At 39.0% G+C, this 15,982-nt stretch overlaps 2 protein-coding genes across 15 annotated transcripts in view; one reads left to right on the forward strand and one right to left on the reverse strand.

The window, feature by feature from the left end:
* Positions 1-2,519, reverse strand: part of plppr2b (phospholipid phosphatase related 2b) — a 48,037-nt gene extending 45,518 nt beyond the window's left edge. For 2 of the 4 annotated variants that reach the window (XM_020084310.2, XM_020084314.2), the window contains exon 1: positions 2,282-2,385. In XM_020084310.2, the coding sequence (XP_019939869.1) occupies positions 2,282-2,299 (18 nt within the window). In that variant the 5' untranslated portion in view covers positions 2,300-2,385. Of the gene's footprint in view, positions 1-388; positions 489-2,281 lie in introns of all 4 variants that reach the window. The other 2 variants (XM_020084311.2, XM_020084312.2) reach the window with 2 other exon arrangements.
* palm3 (paralemmin 3) overlaps positions 1-15,982 on the forward strand; it is a 44,033-nt gene that overhangs the window by 3,746 nt on the left and 24,305 nt on the right. For 4 of the 11 annotated variants that reach the window (XM_069530964.1, XM_069530969.1, XM_069530967.1 and 1 more), the window contains exon 1: positions 2,391-2,531. The exons of 4 other annotated variants lie outside the window; for them this stretch is intronic. The gene's annotated coding sequence lies outside the window, so the exon portion shown is untranslated. Of the gene's footprint in view, positions 1-1,991; positions 2,117-2,390; positions 2,532-2,812; positions 2,836-15,982 lie in introns of those variants that run through there. 3 more of the 11 variants (XM_069530968.1, XM_069530965.1, XM_069530966.1) reach the window with 3 other exon arrangements.

Here is a 15,982-nt window from a genome sequence, read left to right on the forward strand (position 1 = left end):
AACTTGGCCTAGTTTAATTTCATGGCCCTACAGAGGGGTTGAATGGGCTGTCCTTGTTGTCACTCATGAATGTAACTTTTTATCATTCCCACTCCAAGGTCAAATAGGTATTACTTGATATGAGGTACTAAACTTCCCAAACAGATTAATTGATGCTAATTCACTGTTGTAATCACAATTTACTGGGCCAACAACATTCCAAGAAACATTAACTTATAAATAAACTTTTAACAACAATGGTGACTGGCAAATCCTATATTTTGAAATCCTATATCTTAGCTCACCAAAATAAATGTACAGTGTACTGTGTTGTGTACTTAGTCTAATATTTCTAATTAAAGAAAGACGCTATATAAAAACTCATGTACAGAATATGTATAGCTCTCACCTACCCAGTAGCTTGAAAGGTGGCACCGAAGTTCGTAAATTGCTCCTTTGCAGCTGCCATTTTGGATTTACAGTGATTACGATGGATTCCCATTGTGAACCTATTTTATAATGAAAAAAAGAAAAGAATCAGAAGCCAAAATAAATGTTCAAACCACTTCTGAACCAACCCTCTTCTCCTCCTCTCATTAATCTATTTTGGAATTTTCCAGTCCCTCATATTTTCATCAAAATATGACTAAATATAGCAACAGATTAAATTTCAGCTGACATTCACACAGTGGTAGAAATAAATTCAGCTGTATAAATGTCACATGTAAGTTTTCTCTGCTGCCTAAACCTGGTTGCCAAGAGCATGGTGTTGATGGGTGCTTCCTGGGAGCTTCAGCTATTGTTGTGTTCACAGGACAAAAGGTTATAATACGACTTTGATTAGCGCTAATTCTGCGAGACTGAACATAACAGTGACTCACACATCCGTAAAATGACAAGACAGGCTGGCCGCACCAGTGCTAGCTGCTAGTTAGCATGCTAACTAGTAGAAGAGTGATAAAGTTAGCATGGCTTTCCACAGCTGGAGGCAGATTTGGGTTAGCAAATCAATGTTTGACTTTTTGGCTAGATTAGTGGGTAGACAACTGTTTGTGCAAACATTGGCCAGAATAGCACAAACTTAAATAGCCTGTTTAAGAAGCCACAATCAACAGCTAATATTTCCAGAGTCCCTAATGGCCTAGTATGCAGGGTATGGTTTTATTGAGCCATTGTGTTGCCCATTATTTTTGAGATCTCACACAATTTTCTTTTTCTGAAAATAACTAGATGATGAGTAACTGATGCTATTGTGTTTTCGTTAATTGGTAGAATTGTGTAGCACAGATTCAAAATAGGCAGAATCCATCTGAAGAGAGCAATCAACAAAAATACAAGAAAGTATATATATAAATACATATATTATATATAGGCCTACATATATATAAATATATGTGTATATATATATATCTCCAATGATATTTCGCACACAATAGTATATATTTTATACCTTTTCTCCTTATACTTCTTTTAATATTGTTCTAATATTTTCTTATATTAAGACTTGTTTTTTTATTCAGTGTTTACTGTTTTTTACTTAAATCTGTGTTGATGAGGAGACCGAGAGTCTGAGAAATTTCAATTCCTCAATATGTCTGTGTAAAGCTGACTTTGACTTTTGACTTTGTTATATTGCAGTGGTTTATGTTCATTTTCAACAGGGTTTGTTATCTCTTAACAGGAATTGATTTGATTTACCCTTTTATGAATATAAACGTTAAATATCATGTTTGAATTATAACTTATTTTTGAGATAGTCTATCGTTTTCTCACAGATGAGACCCCCTTTTCAATAAATGGGGACTGCACTATTTCAATTATTACCATAATATAGAATAATTTCCAACTCCATGTGTTATTGCTCATCGTGGAAACTGATGAGAGTTTAGAAAAAGGTGACACTTGAATGGAGACTTCCAGATAGAGTTTAGATAGTTTGATCTTTAGGGACATATCAGAGTCTTCTCTGTGTACAGTGTGTTTGAATCAGCAGATGGCGGGTCACACTGGCGGTGTGATGACAGGATGTGAACCTGTGGCGGTGGAGGGGAGCTGTGTGTGTCTGATGGAACAACAGGAAACATGAGGCTGCTGTTGCTGTGCGGAGGGCTGGCCCCACGGTAGTGACTGGAGTCAGGTAACCACCGGACCCACCGACTCTATCCCTCCTCTCACACGGGGTTAGACACGGAGGGAGGCAGCAGCTCTCCGGGACCGACTCCTGACTCTTTTTAAAACCAACAATGTGGAGACTTTCTCTCCGTGAAACCGTGTAGACCTTTAAAAGTTCGCTGAAACTCACCGACGCGTCGATATTCATGTGACGGGCTCCGCGTCTCTCTCCCTCCGCAGAGGAGACTCAGGTGTTCGGCGACACGAGGAAGAAGTTCACGTCGTTCTTTGAACTCTGCTCCACACCGTATTCACGAAGCTACGTAGAGGACTTATCCGTCGGTTTTCGCTGCTTTTTTAAAAAATCGTGTCTCCACTTCTCCGCTTGGTTTCGTTTCACCTCGTTATACTTGGAATATCAAGTGGCCGAGTTTGAGCAGGTACGTGCATTTTTAGCTCATGTCGAGCAAACTCTCCTCTGTTTGAGTTTGGGCAAAGTTTGTGGGCTACGTGGTCGGTTGACACCTTTTGAAAACGGGCCAAGCGGTGAAAGTGAGCCCAGCCACAGAGCAGAAGAGCCCCAGCAGCCCCTGACTCGACTGACCTCAGTTAAGCAGTTTTTAAAAAGTCATATTTTTCTGTTTAAAAGTCCCTTGTTATTTCTGACACTTTAATCTCCTTAAACCCTGACCTAACCTCATTAGACGTACAGTTTGCATGTGGAAACAGACGGGAGTTGTAAAGGTGAGTGACCAGCTTATCATAGTTGCGGTAGTATTTATCTTTAAAGATAAGCCGTAATGTGTGTATACGGAAACCTGTGCCTCTTTCTGCAAAAGCATCTAGCCCTGCAAGGCATGTGCAGCAGTTTCACTTTGTGATGCAGTGGTAAAGATAGTGAGGCTATCCTCTGACATCTCTCGCCACCAACACACCCCCTACACACACAAGACACACAGCAGGCAGTCAAGATGGAGTTCTTCACATCACATAAACCACACATTTGATTTGTGACTCATACGTTGTACGCAAATCACCTACTTTATGGCAAACTGCAAAGCTGTCTCAACACTTTTCACCTCAACTAGATTTATAAGAGCCAGTTTCTAACTTGAGACACATCAAACAAACTCTGCTTGGCATGCAGCTGAGTGTGCTTATTTACAAGCAGAGGCCCCAGCAGGGAGCTCCTGACATGGCTCTTCTTCTGTCAGGCTGAAGAATCGAGGGCCTTGAGGCCAAATCCAAGGGGTGTTGCTCACCTCTGGCTTAATCTACCTCTCCGGAAAGAGTAACTTCTTTTAAAGTCTGTTTACAGTTATGCTTAGGCCTGAGGTTTCAAAGAGAAGTCGCACATAAAGGATCACAGCACAGGATGCAGGGGACTGTAAATGTCACAGCGGCCAAAGAAATCAGCTGTTAACAGATCAGTACTGCTGTTTTATGACACAGTACAAATGAATCCTGGTTTAAATATTGCCATCCGACAACACCTTCTTTCCTTTGACATATCTGTGAAATTTTTATCATGAATGCGATGTAACCCAATGCTTGCTGAGGTTATACTTATCTTGTGTAATAATCAATTAAGATATTTCATGTTTATCTAAAGTGCTTTGTGGAAAGAGAATAAGCAAGATTCTAGGTAACCAAATAGCAATACCTCTGTTAAATCTGCTACCCTATTTGTTGCTACTTAGCTGAAAACTTTTGGCTTTGATGCACATGAAATACAAAATAATGCCCAGCTGGATGTGCAAGTCGCTCGTAAAGCAGTTTGGTTTTGATATGAATCCGGGGAAATCTACCCAAAAGTTCAAAAAGAAAGCAAGAAGGGTAGAGTGGGCGAGATAGCTGTTAAAGACAGATAAAAGGGCAGGAGAAACTGTGTGGTCGTCAGCACCACCAATCAAGAGTTTTATCTTTTCAAATCCTGTTGAAGGGAACAGGAGAGAGTCAGGCTCTGACAGAGGCAGGGGGAGATTTAAAAAAACGAAAGATAAAGGGAAGCTGGGAAAAGAGTAGCTTGGAGTGATGAAATCCACAATTTCTTTGCTTGGCAAACTGGATGATGGATGAATTTGCAGCAGGAGGGAAATTTCTAACTGCCACATTGCCCCCAGCATATCTCTCTGTATTTCTGCCCATCCTCAGTTCAAATGATTTTAGATGTTTCAAGTACGTCCTCCCCTTACATACTATAACATTGTCGTCTGAAACAAACCTCTGGGATTGTGCAATTCCATGTTTCAACTAAGCTGTTCACATGGTTCTGAGTTTACAGTTGATGCTGGCTAATAAAAGTTCCTCCATGTTATGTCACAATGTCAGAGGTCCATCTTTATCGCCCTCTCTTTATGTCACGTTGCCACTAGTCTGATGATCTGTGTACACTGCACAACCACATCATGCTTCAAGCTGTTATTATTATGGCTTAGCAGAAGATTATAGTCAGACAGCGAAGCAAGTACAAAGATGGTGCATCTGGAAACAACAGATCAGGAACACACTTGCCAGGCAGGAAGCTTTTTGGTGGTAGAGGGATCTTAAGTGAAAAATGAATGGAAGTGATGTATAATAATGCATCACACATCACACACGCGTTCTGCGTGAAGAAGTTATGCTGAAGAAACTCTTATATTTTATGCATTCATGTATAACATACTCCAGGCATTATATTAAATGGTACTTGGTACATTAATTTAGTATATTGCTTGTTCACATGTTTCATATTTCAGAACATAACATTTTTTGAAAAGCATCAGAGGCCAGGATATTTTAAATTTTAGTCACTTGCATGGGTCAAGTTTTGAAAAATGCATTAAGCACTTCCCAAAATGTCATATTTCTGTTTATTAGACAGCATGTTTTTCCAAACTTATCATTGGTTTATAATGCTGGCCATCTATTAAAGATCTGTAGTTTCCTATCCTGAGCTGAAATCACCCTGAGCACTCTGACATCACCAGCATTTTTTTCATAGTCATCTCCTCAAGTAAAAAGCTGCACAAATTTGTACAACTGTTTTTCTTTACTCATGACAAATAAACTCATATTTAAGTTTAAAATGGGTAGAGTGCCCCTTTAATAATTTTTGTTTCAGAGTAACATGCAGTAGTTCACAGTACACGCTAGCCAATAAGGCTTTCAGGCAGGTAACAAGTAGTTAATGGAAGATAACTTGCAGGTGATTTCTAGTCAGTTGGAAGAGTAGCTGCAGTTTCAGTCTTTTAGTTTTTCTTTGGCAAACTGCAACTCAAGTGTTCAGATGGTGCTTTGCAGCTGCTTGTGTACCTATGTGTGGTATTCTTTTCATTTCCAATAATCTGTTGACTTAAAGCCTTAGAAATCCTAGATGACAGTTGGTGAGAAAAGGGAGAGGATAGAAAACATTTACCTTCTTCAGTTTACTCTGTCTGTGTTGGACACCCAATGAATGCCCTTCTTTTGACACCAGCAACAATGTATTAGTCAAGCAGACAAGGGTTAGACAGTAATGTGTTATGGTTTTGATCTGACGGGAGAACCTCAAGAAAGTGTGAAACTGTCTCTTGACAGGATGATTTTTTTGTCTTCTCAGAGTCTCAGCATTTACCAATATCTTTCTCGTTTATATATTTTCTAAGTTCAGTCATAGATTGTAGTCTCTACAAAGGAAAGTGTGAAGGATATATATCCCCACCAGGGGAACACCATGATCCATCTCTGATAACTGGAAAGAATATGTTTTGCCCATGACTTCGTTGTAGACTTCTTTTAGAGATCTGGCTTTCGCTGGTGACTAAGAACAACGTCAGCTTCCTTTTTTAAAGAACAAACTGTGAAAGCCACCGTAACAATCATAATGCCATAAATTATAGGTAACTCAGTAATTAACCTCACGTGCAGTGCTTTTATAAGCCACTTTTCTCCTATAATACAGTACATGCACCGTCTCTTATATACATTGAATTGTATTTGAATGGTGACGCATCAATTGCTGACACAAAAACTGAGGTGCATTTGAATGGTAATGTTGCCACTTAGCTTAGCAAAACTATTGAAAAAACTGTATAATCACTAATAACAAATCTTATAAAATGAACTTTATGAGTTGATTCTATCAGTTAGGACATTTGTGACCCCCTACCTCTACTCCTCTTCCTAAAATGGCAGCTCATTAATCCAATGCACTTTACAAAGCAACGGTTAGAAAACCAACATATAGTCTAGCTTCTCTTCTGGATGTTCACATACTAGTGTGGTTGGGGTTTTCTATTAATGAGTAAAAGAAAAATAGTGCAACCACAAGCCTAGTAATAGTGTGTTTACTAGGTTATAGTGTCAGGTTAGCCAGCAAGCACACCTCAGAGGAAACAGAGTAAACCACTGTAGGCAACAATTACATAAGTGATGTTTGTTTGCGGCAGTGTCTGTTTGTATTTGAGTACAAGTACTCATTAGAAATGGGATGTCATAGTCTACATGTGCACAATTGACTGAACACAACAAACCATTAATGCATAGCATAACTAGGCAGGCCTATTTTTTGGAGTGTGTAGATCTCTGAGGTGTGACAGATTGTTGTGTCACAATTTATTGAGGCCAGCAAGCTGTCTAATGTTACACATCATTCCAAAGCTGCAGCTAATGTGTGATGATGATGTCTAGTCAATTAAATGTCTTATCACTGCCAATTCCCATCTAATTTGGAATAAATTCACCTGCTGCTTAAAGGTACAGTGTGTACAATTTTGTGATATCTAGTGTTGAAATTGCTGATATACCCATCCAATTTTGTTTGTTTGATTTTGGTGGCTCTGGTTTTCTTCTGGGTTTTGGTGGAAATGCACACATGCGTTTTTGGGGATGAGATACTTGTTTTTCATGTCTATTGTTATCTTGAAGTGTGCTGTGAATACCTTTATGCATCTCTAAACTTTCTTTGTTTAATTTCCACTCATCAATGAAATGCAGTATTTATTCTAAATCTAACGTTTAGACATGATTGTCTAGTTGCACACCAGGCAGCAATCCACATTCCCCAAAGATGTCATTCTGGCTGGTGGTAGACTCATGTTATTAGCCTGCCCAGGTCAAGAAACAGTATCTTTTGTAAATATGTTTATAACCTTGGTTGAACACATTAAGTTGCCATGGAGAGGAGAGGTATTCCTCTGTACCAGCTTGTTGAACCTATTTCAGCCTCGGTGGTGGAGTGAAGTCTTGAAGACCTGTTGAGTTGTTACTGAAACCCCACAGTGTTGGGTCCTGGGAACTTTGCATGACCTTTAACCTTGGTCCAAAATGGTTGTGGAACCAAACATTGATGAAAAATGAATGTTAGGTAAATGGTATATGCTTCAAGTTCATTTTAAGCTTATAAAACATCCCAGACACTTGCATGCTAGATCAGAATCTATCAAAATAACTTAAGTCTGGGTTTTTTATCTAAGGGAGAGATAGAGCCTCCCCAGTAACATTGAGATCATTGTAGAGGTGAAATCAAATCAGTGCACAGCTTGAGATAGGGTCAGCTTATGTTTATGCCTTACCCCAAAACTTTGAATGGGATTTAACCACAATACCCAAATCAATACTACATATTACATTTATTTCTTAATATTTCTGAATTATATAAAGCCATTTTAATGAAGAAGCTGTATATTCAAGGATCAGCATATTGTCTCTATTTTCTTTAATGGTGGGCTGGAATTCAGTTTGTTTGTCCACTGATAATGAGAAAGGAGGAAAGTTAAACATTACGTTGCCTGATTGGACATTTACAAGGTGACTCAACACCCTTTCAGAATAAATTATACACAAATCCGTGGTTTTACATGGCAAGGTTTTATAATCTGTTAGTGAATGAGGTGTTAAAGTGAGAGATTTAACGATAAATTCAATTTGTTTACAGTTGTTTATGGACCTGCAAATGTTTTACAATCGTCTTTGTAGTGTTGTACTGATGTGGGTTTTTTGATTTGGCTGCAGTGTGTTATATGAGATGATGTATGTAATCGTGACTGAGCTGCGAGGCCCCACGGCACACAGGACTACAGGCTTTTGACTCTGTGACAATAGTGAAAATGAACCGAGACTGGATTACACCAGCCCTGCATTCCTCTCCAAACCTGTTTGAGAGACACAGACAACCACATCCAAACACTAATCCTGTGCACACAGACAGACAAATGACTGAAGCAGGCCAATACATGTCTTACACAGGCTTGTTCAAAGTGCGAAACGGATATTTACCAACAATAATTGTCTACATGTTTACACAAACTCATTAGTAGAAAGTCCTGGAACTGTTATTTGAAAAGAAGAGTACATTTTCCTGTGGTTTATCAGTGCTGCTCCAGTGCTATTGTGTCCTGAGCCAGTGTGCGTTAACACTATCGCAAAGGCAAGGGATTTTTAAATTGATCGGTATTTAAGCCGGGTCCAATTCACATGCTTTGTTTATTGTCACCCATTACACTGTGGGAAAATAACTTGTCAAAACCTGCTTTCCATTAAAACAGTTGAGCTTCTCTCTAATGCACAGCATGGTGAGTGATTAAACCGCAAAGCAGCATGAACGAATAAACTGCAGCCATTGGTTTCAATGAAAATCCACAGTGACAGCGTGACTCAGTGAGCGGAGGCGGCAGAGACAGTTTGGGTCAAAAAGGGACACATTGCCTTTAATTCACTGACATTGTGCAGGCGTATTGTGCAGGGTATTCCAGGCGTCCCTCTCCCCAGCAATTTATATTTTTGCTTGAAAGATTACCTGAATTATAAACCAATTCACAAAATTGTTAAAAGGAAAAGTTTATTTTCCTCTGATTGAATAATGGAGTCGTGGATTCATCTTATCGGTGCAACAAAAAAAAACACACTTAGGTCAAGTAATTATGCTGGTTATACCTTGTATTTAGTATTCCCTCATATCTAAATCTGACTGATTTCAAAAGTACCTGTATTTTAAGCCAACCTTCAATGTGTTGTACAAAACTCATAAGACAGGACCAAGGTATCATCATTCAGTAATTAATGACAGCGAATGGCAATGACAGGGTTGTAACTGTCGACGCTGTTTTACTGTCACACTTGGATTCTTATGAAACTTCTGACATGTGTCTGCAGGTGAGTATGACAAAATGAAGAATGTTATAAGGTGCCTCATTGTGAACTTGATGTGTGTTGCAGACCTTGGTTTATGTGGAAGTGAAGCCGGAATGTTTATTTTGTGTCACAGCCTCAAGTGTCTTGTCAGGACTTGTAAGAACAGGTGTCTCAAACTCTGATCCGCTCTTCACCTCCTCAAATTCACATTCTCACATCTGTGGTTCCTTGCAAGATTTTCCATTCGCATGAAGTTTCTGTGTCCTATCTTGTTCATTTCGTCCATTCTCTCCTTAATATATTCTCATTTCTAAAGTTTTCTGCTCTTCATGACCTAATCTGTGAGGCTGGTGAGGACGGTTATGAGGACATGAGTCAGTCCACATTCTCGCACTGGACTATGGTTCAACTGAGACTCCTTATTAGAAGTCCATGGGAATAACCTTTTTCGTCCTGTCGTTAACAACCTTGTTGAAATTACACATACAGTGTACGTGTACTGTCTGTTGTTGTCTCAAGGCAACTTTTCCCTCAGGTACACAGGCTGAGCTAGCCTGTAATCTCTATTTATGTGCAAAGCATTCCACCTTGGGTTAAAAAACAGCTTTTACCCCTTTAACATTGAACACTATTGTATATCTCAAATGTCTATGCACCACATTTGAGGAGATAAAACTAGATGGAGGAGTACACAAATGACAAATCAAAACTGTTGTAAGGCAGACTTATTTCAAAATAATGAAATAAGTCTGCCTTACAACTCTGAAATCTTGAGGTCATGACCGAGTCTAGTGAATGTACACAAAAACCGTAGGCAGTAAACCAACAAGCCAGTGCTTTCATGTTTGGTACTGCACATTCTCCAAGTGCTTTTAAGGGGTTTCCCCTCAGCCAGCTATATATATATATATATATATAGTTAATATATATATATTAAACCTAGTTGAACTTTGACTGCTGTGCGATGTGACTAATATCCAGTGTGTGCTGATCCTAGTTGCAAGTGGGGCACAAATCTCAAAAATTTAGGGCCCGGTAGATTTAGCAACACCGCATTTTACTGGTGGTAAAAGTTAATGCATTTTAGTACAATAGGTCACAGAATCCTGGGGGCAGCAAAATGATCTTTAACCATTTTAGTACAGAAGTCAGGCAGTAATTGGCCCTTTTCCATCATCCTATGAGCACCTGTGATCTGATTTTGTGCTGCGGGAGTCAGAGAACAGAAGGGCACAGTGAAAGGAGTTGAGGAGTTGGAGGTGTGCAGTCTGTCCCCTGCGGCTCTTCGTCTAAAAGCTCACTGTGGCTGCTGCTTCTTATTCCTCTATTCCCTGCCATATTTCAAACTGATTTGCTCTCAGAAATGACAAAAAGTTGTCTTGTGTTGCAGATGTATTTTTAATGGAAAATGGCTTAATAAGTGATAGGCTCACTGACAAACATTGCATATCCTGTGAGTACTTCAAACTTGGCTACATAATAATACCAGTTAAGTGATTTTAGCATGAAGCTGCAATGTTAGTAAATGTTTGATCACCAGTAATCTCAGAATGAATCATTTATCACCTGATAATGATTCAGCATCTGTTTATAGATGTTGTATTAGCAGTAACTCAATAAAGATTTATTTTTCTGGGATGCCACCATAGACAACCAGCTCGTAAAACTGCAGATATGTAAATATTGCAATACTGTCATCAATGAGCCATTGGCTCAATCACCACTGTTTTACCTCATTCGGTAATAGACAGTAACAGACATTTATTCAAATGAACATTTTTGCTGCAACCACTTTTATCAAACTCATAATTTAAGTTATTGAACTGAAATCTGTAAGAAATCTTGTGCTTACCATGATAACAGCAAGTGTGGTTTTGAAGCAGCTACTTTACTAGAAATACAGCAGAAACTTAACTGCTTTATCTGTTTACCATGCAGCCAAATAAACTGCAGTTGTTTTGGTAATTGCAGCTATGATCTGAATTCATGCTGTGCACAATGTACGTTGTTTTCCACACAGCAGCACCTCACATCTCTTGAGCATGCAAAGGCAGCTTGAATCCATGTGGGAATTGAGGACTCCATCACTGACAATAAAAACTAGCATGTAGAGAGGTAATTACATAATGTAAATATTTTTTTTACGTTTTTAAATGATCTTAACTCAAATTATATTTACAAGCAAATGTATAGAACGATAACGTCAAATCATATTTTTCAATATACAGTGTGAAATTTGAGACAGGAGTGGAACACCTTCCCTCATCAGAAAGCTTTGTTTTAACTGACTCCTCCAAACTGAACAATTTGAGAAAAGAGATACATATAGACAAAAGCAAGAAAGTGGCTTCTCCACAGTCTGATTATATAGATAATCCTGCATATTAATTGTACTTGATAAACTAGGATGCATTATCTAAGCTGCATATTCTTGAGTTTAACCATGCATATGCATGTTCCAGATGACCGTGTTAATATCTGCAGCCCCTCTGCTGATTTGATGAATGGATGGTTTGTACAAAGGCATCACCAAGCTGTCAGTTTTGATCTGCTGTGGAGCAGATTTTTCTCACCCAAAATCGTCACAGACTTAATATATGAAATGTACTCAGCAGATGGTTGACATGGCTAGTGGTTAGAGGCTTCACCATATTGGGACCAACTCACAAGGCAATGTCAAGCACTAGCAACCATTTAGCTCTATGTGAAACATGTTTTATTTGGTTAAAGAGATAATGACTGTGCACCCTGTTCCGGCAACATGGCCTATGTCAGTATGCACAGTAATACACACCTGGTAGTTAAAGGTAATCATGCTACATTTTTTGTTTTGCGACTACTGACTAAGAAAAATGTTGCTAAGCAGGCTCTTTACTGTGACACGTTCAAAAAGATCCATGATTCCAAGTATGTCTTGTTGTGCATAATTTAATCCAAACTTAAACCAAGACATGACGGTCAGCAGAAAATATTACCACCCTCCTGTCTTTGTCTTCCAACCGCCAAACAATCCATCTGGTAAAAAAGATGAAAGCCACAGCCCTGCCCCAATTACCCAGAAGTTAATATAACAAAACAAATATTTGCAGCCTAAATAAATACTAACCAACGCTGGCTTAATATTAATTTTGTCCTTGGGTACTTTCACACCTAATCTGTTTGGATTGTTTCAGACAAACTGGTGTATTTGGCCAAACTGATGCCAAGGTGTTGTTAAGATCTTGAAACATTGTGATGGCGAAGCCAAGCCAATAATCTTTAGTTCTTGTCACCATTAACCTCGAAATATCATCCTCCCAGTGGAAAACATAGAAAACATGTTTGAATGGGTCATTAAAAGTTATATAAAATACTAAATAGGTTGATTTTTTTTCAGTGAGTAGACACTTTTTTTCCTGCAGACTGAGCAATTGACTTTGAAAATAATATTTATTACAATAATAACAAATATTTATAATAATCCAAATGATGATTATAAGCAGCCTTTAAAAAAATCCATTATTTAACCAGGAAGATCCCATAGAGATAGAATATCTCTTTTGCAAGGCAGTCTTTGTCAAGATGGGCAGCAATGAAATCAAAGTCTTATATATCGATACAAGCAGGGACAGATGATGCGAAAACATCCTCGTGATCAATGCTGCTTGCTGTTTTGCTTATAGCAATGAAAGCATGTAATGACATATTGCTAACTTGACATTTCTGCTTGCTATTCCCCCAGTAGCTATATCTGAGTGAATACATGTTACAATCAGCAAATCAGTCGCAGAGATCAGATGCTTCATATAAATGCTTCAAGTGAAATACATTCTGACTTGGTGACTTACCAATTTCATTCCTTGTGCCCATGTTCCATATTAGTACCACAGTGAGTGCAGCTTGGTTAGACGAGTGACTGTCAAAATGTGTAGTGTGCCTTGAAATTAGTCTTAATGATGATTTACATAGTGATAATATGGAAGCTGTGTCTTAGAAGTACTTGTTTTCATATATAGTTTGCCTTCTAACAAAAATGTTTGAGACTAGATTGCTGACTAAAGATTCCTCTTTTTCACAGGCCAGAGCTTGGAGATTAGACAGTGGCACTCACATCCTAACTCATCTGTTCAGATGTGGCTGAGGTGGGAGCAAGAAAGTAATTACAGGAAGAATGTCCTGTCTTTTGGACATGGCCATATAGAGAAACATTTCTTTGCAATTTTATATGGTGTTGCTGCCACTACTACTACTCAAGCTACACTTTGCATGCTATGCTACATCCTAAAAAGTAGGAGCCGTTAAGCTCAAACTTGCAAGGTACAGCTAGTCGTTGGGTTGGATCAAGGTCAAATCTGATTCTCAACACAAACAAACTGCTTCAGAATTCGATTGGAACTATTATAGGCCCTTGGTATATTTGCAATTGCAAGTACTGCATTCACACCTATCAAAATTAAACATGTCATGAAGAGTCTAAAAATGGGTCTGTCATAAAAATGTTTTTATTATAGCTCTATGTGTCGAGCCAATGGTTAGGGTTAGGCAAGTGGTAGGGTTGAGGTAATGTCCTCTGAAATCATGAAGATGTGGGTGTGTTGGTCGGGGGGTAGTACATGACAAAGCACCACTGATCCCCCTTAATCTTTTTATATAGCTGAATAATGAGAGCAAATTAATTGGCTCCTTTTAGGTGCCATTGTTTCATCATCGTCTCTAGCCTCTCTCAACATGATTTAGTAAAATTGTCAGTGCATTAAAGTTGTTTTGGTCTAACCACTGAACGCCAGGACCAGCTGGAAGATTTCTTTTCATATTCCCTTGCAGTGACGCCTTTGATGCTGCAACTGCTCCATTTGTGATCATTTGTGCGAGGTTACTACACTGCAAACTAAACAAGCTGATAAATAGGGGTTTGGTTGGTTGATGACATTCTTGATGCTTTGAAGTATTTACATTGTTTGAGCCTCTGTGTTTCTTGATAGGTTCGGCAGCAATAGCACTGTCACGCCTGTGAAGTGCAGCCGTGATAAATGACTTTGAGTAAATCTCTGATGTGTGTTGTTGACTTTGATAATTCCCAACACGCTCCAAAGTCTGCTACACTGTGGGATCTGTGACGTAAGACACACACACACACACACAGCAGTGGAATGCAGTGTTTTCATTCCCTCAATTTGGACTGTCAAGAGGAACATGGCTGAAGCATCGTCCAAGTTACACAAAGTCCACCCATACCACCCTCACGCACTTTAACACACATGTACAGTAGACACACACAGACACATACCCTCCCACTGTGTGTCGAATGTTTTCTTATCTATATAGCAAGGATATCCATCTTCAATATAGTAATATCTGCAGCAGTCTGTAAAGGAACTTAAAATCAATAGCTGATGAAAAAGCGCGAAACAACATTTCGCTTCAATGTCTGTTTTAGTGAAGCTGTTCCTGTTGCAGTGGCCTGTGACGACAGCGGAGGATGCGAGTTCAGAGATCAGGGTCGCTGCGATTGCATGTTCCGTCTCTAATCACTTGGAGGACAGCGATGTTTGTGCTCTTCCCTTTCCCAAACACACTGAAGGATATTTTCAACTGACAGTGGCCTTGGAATACTCTGTCTGCTAAAAAAAAAATGTAGATTCTGTCCAAATCGAAAATTAAAAACCTTTAGAGCAGGTCCTGTATTTCGGTTGTGGAGTTAACATGCCACAAGCTCAGTTTCGAATCCCGCAGCAGGGTATGAATAGAATAGAGGCAGGGTAATGGGATGTGTAGAAGCAGCATTGTAAATTAGCCTCAAACAGATGAACTACACTTCAAAGACATTTGTAGCATACAGTCACTTATAACGGTATTAGAGATTAATAAAGCTGGTAATGTTTGTACTCAAATGTTCTCACACTATGTAATTTGGGGCAAACAGTGTGACACCTAACTCCTGTGTCTGCTTTCCACTCGTCTTTCTTTACAACAATCATCCCCCATCTCTCCAAGAAATGGAGCAGAAACCTCAAAGTGCAGAGAAGCAGTGGGGCCAGCGGTCTAACAGCGCTGTTATTGCATCATCACATAAAAACAAAATGTCACTGGGTGGCCTTATAATGACTCCCCACCCCACCCCCCATAGACCTGAAGCTATTTTAGCAATTCAGTGTACATTGTGTGTTCAGTGGCTTGTATTTACAAAGTCAGCCAGTTCAGAAGACTGTTGCTCTCTGATCTTTCCACAGGCTTTAAGAGCATCTTAGTTTTTAGACAAATCAATGCAACGAGAGAACAACTTGTTTTATGTCCTTGACCCATGACTATTATATTTACAGGGTGAACACTCATCTGTTAAAGTTGATTTTCCATCAGCAAGACTTAGTAAATAATTTAGAGAGGCCTGTACTGAAACCTGCCCTGTGATGCAGTTTGTTAGTGTCTCATGACCGAAAGTTCACAGTTTTCATGCTCCACTGCAGCCAGCGTCTATTTTTGTGAGGTTAAAGTCAACAGACGTGCTCTTACCTCTCTGCTAAAATGTCCTCTCATATCCATGCTTGAGTGGCGAGTTATATTTGAATACGCTTGTTCCCAATTCGTGTTAGTTTCGTCAACGGAAATTATGACTACATATGTTCAGCAACCTTATTTTATACTGAGTAAGAAAAGACAATGAATAGATTGCACTAATATCAGTAAATACTAACTGTTAATATGTCAGGGTGCATTATAATTTTTTGAAACAATGACAATCTAGTTGTGCTTTATCGATTATCAATGCACCTCCTAAATTTTATTTCTGCCCCGAGAAAACGTGTGGGTGTAGTATTGTTGA

This window comes from Paralichthys olivaceus, chromosome 8, assembly GCF_024713975.1.
Source record: "Paralichthys olivaceus isolate ysfri-2021 chromosome 8, ASM2471397v2, whole genome shotgun sequence".
Taxonomy (NCBI): domain Eukaryota; kingdom Metazoa; phylum Chordata; class Actinopteri; order Pleuronectiformes; family Paralichthyidae; genus Paralichthys; species Paralichthys olivaceus.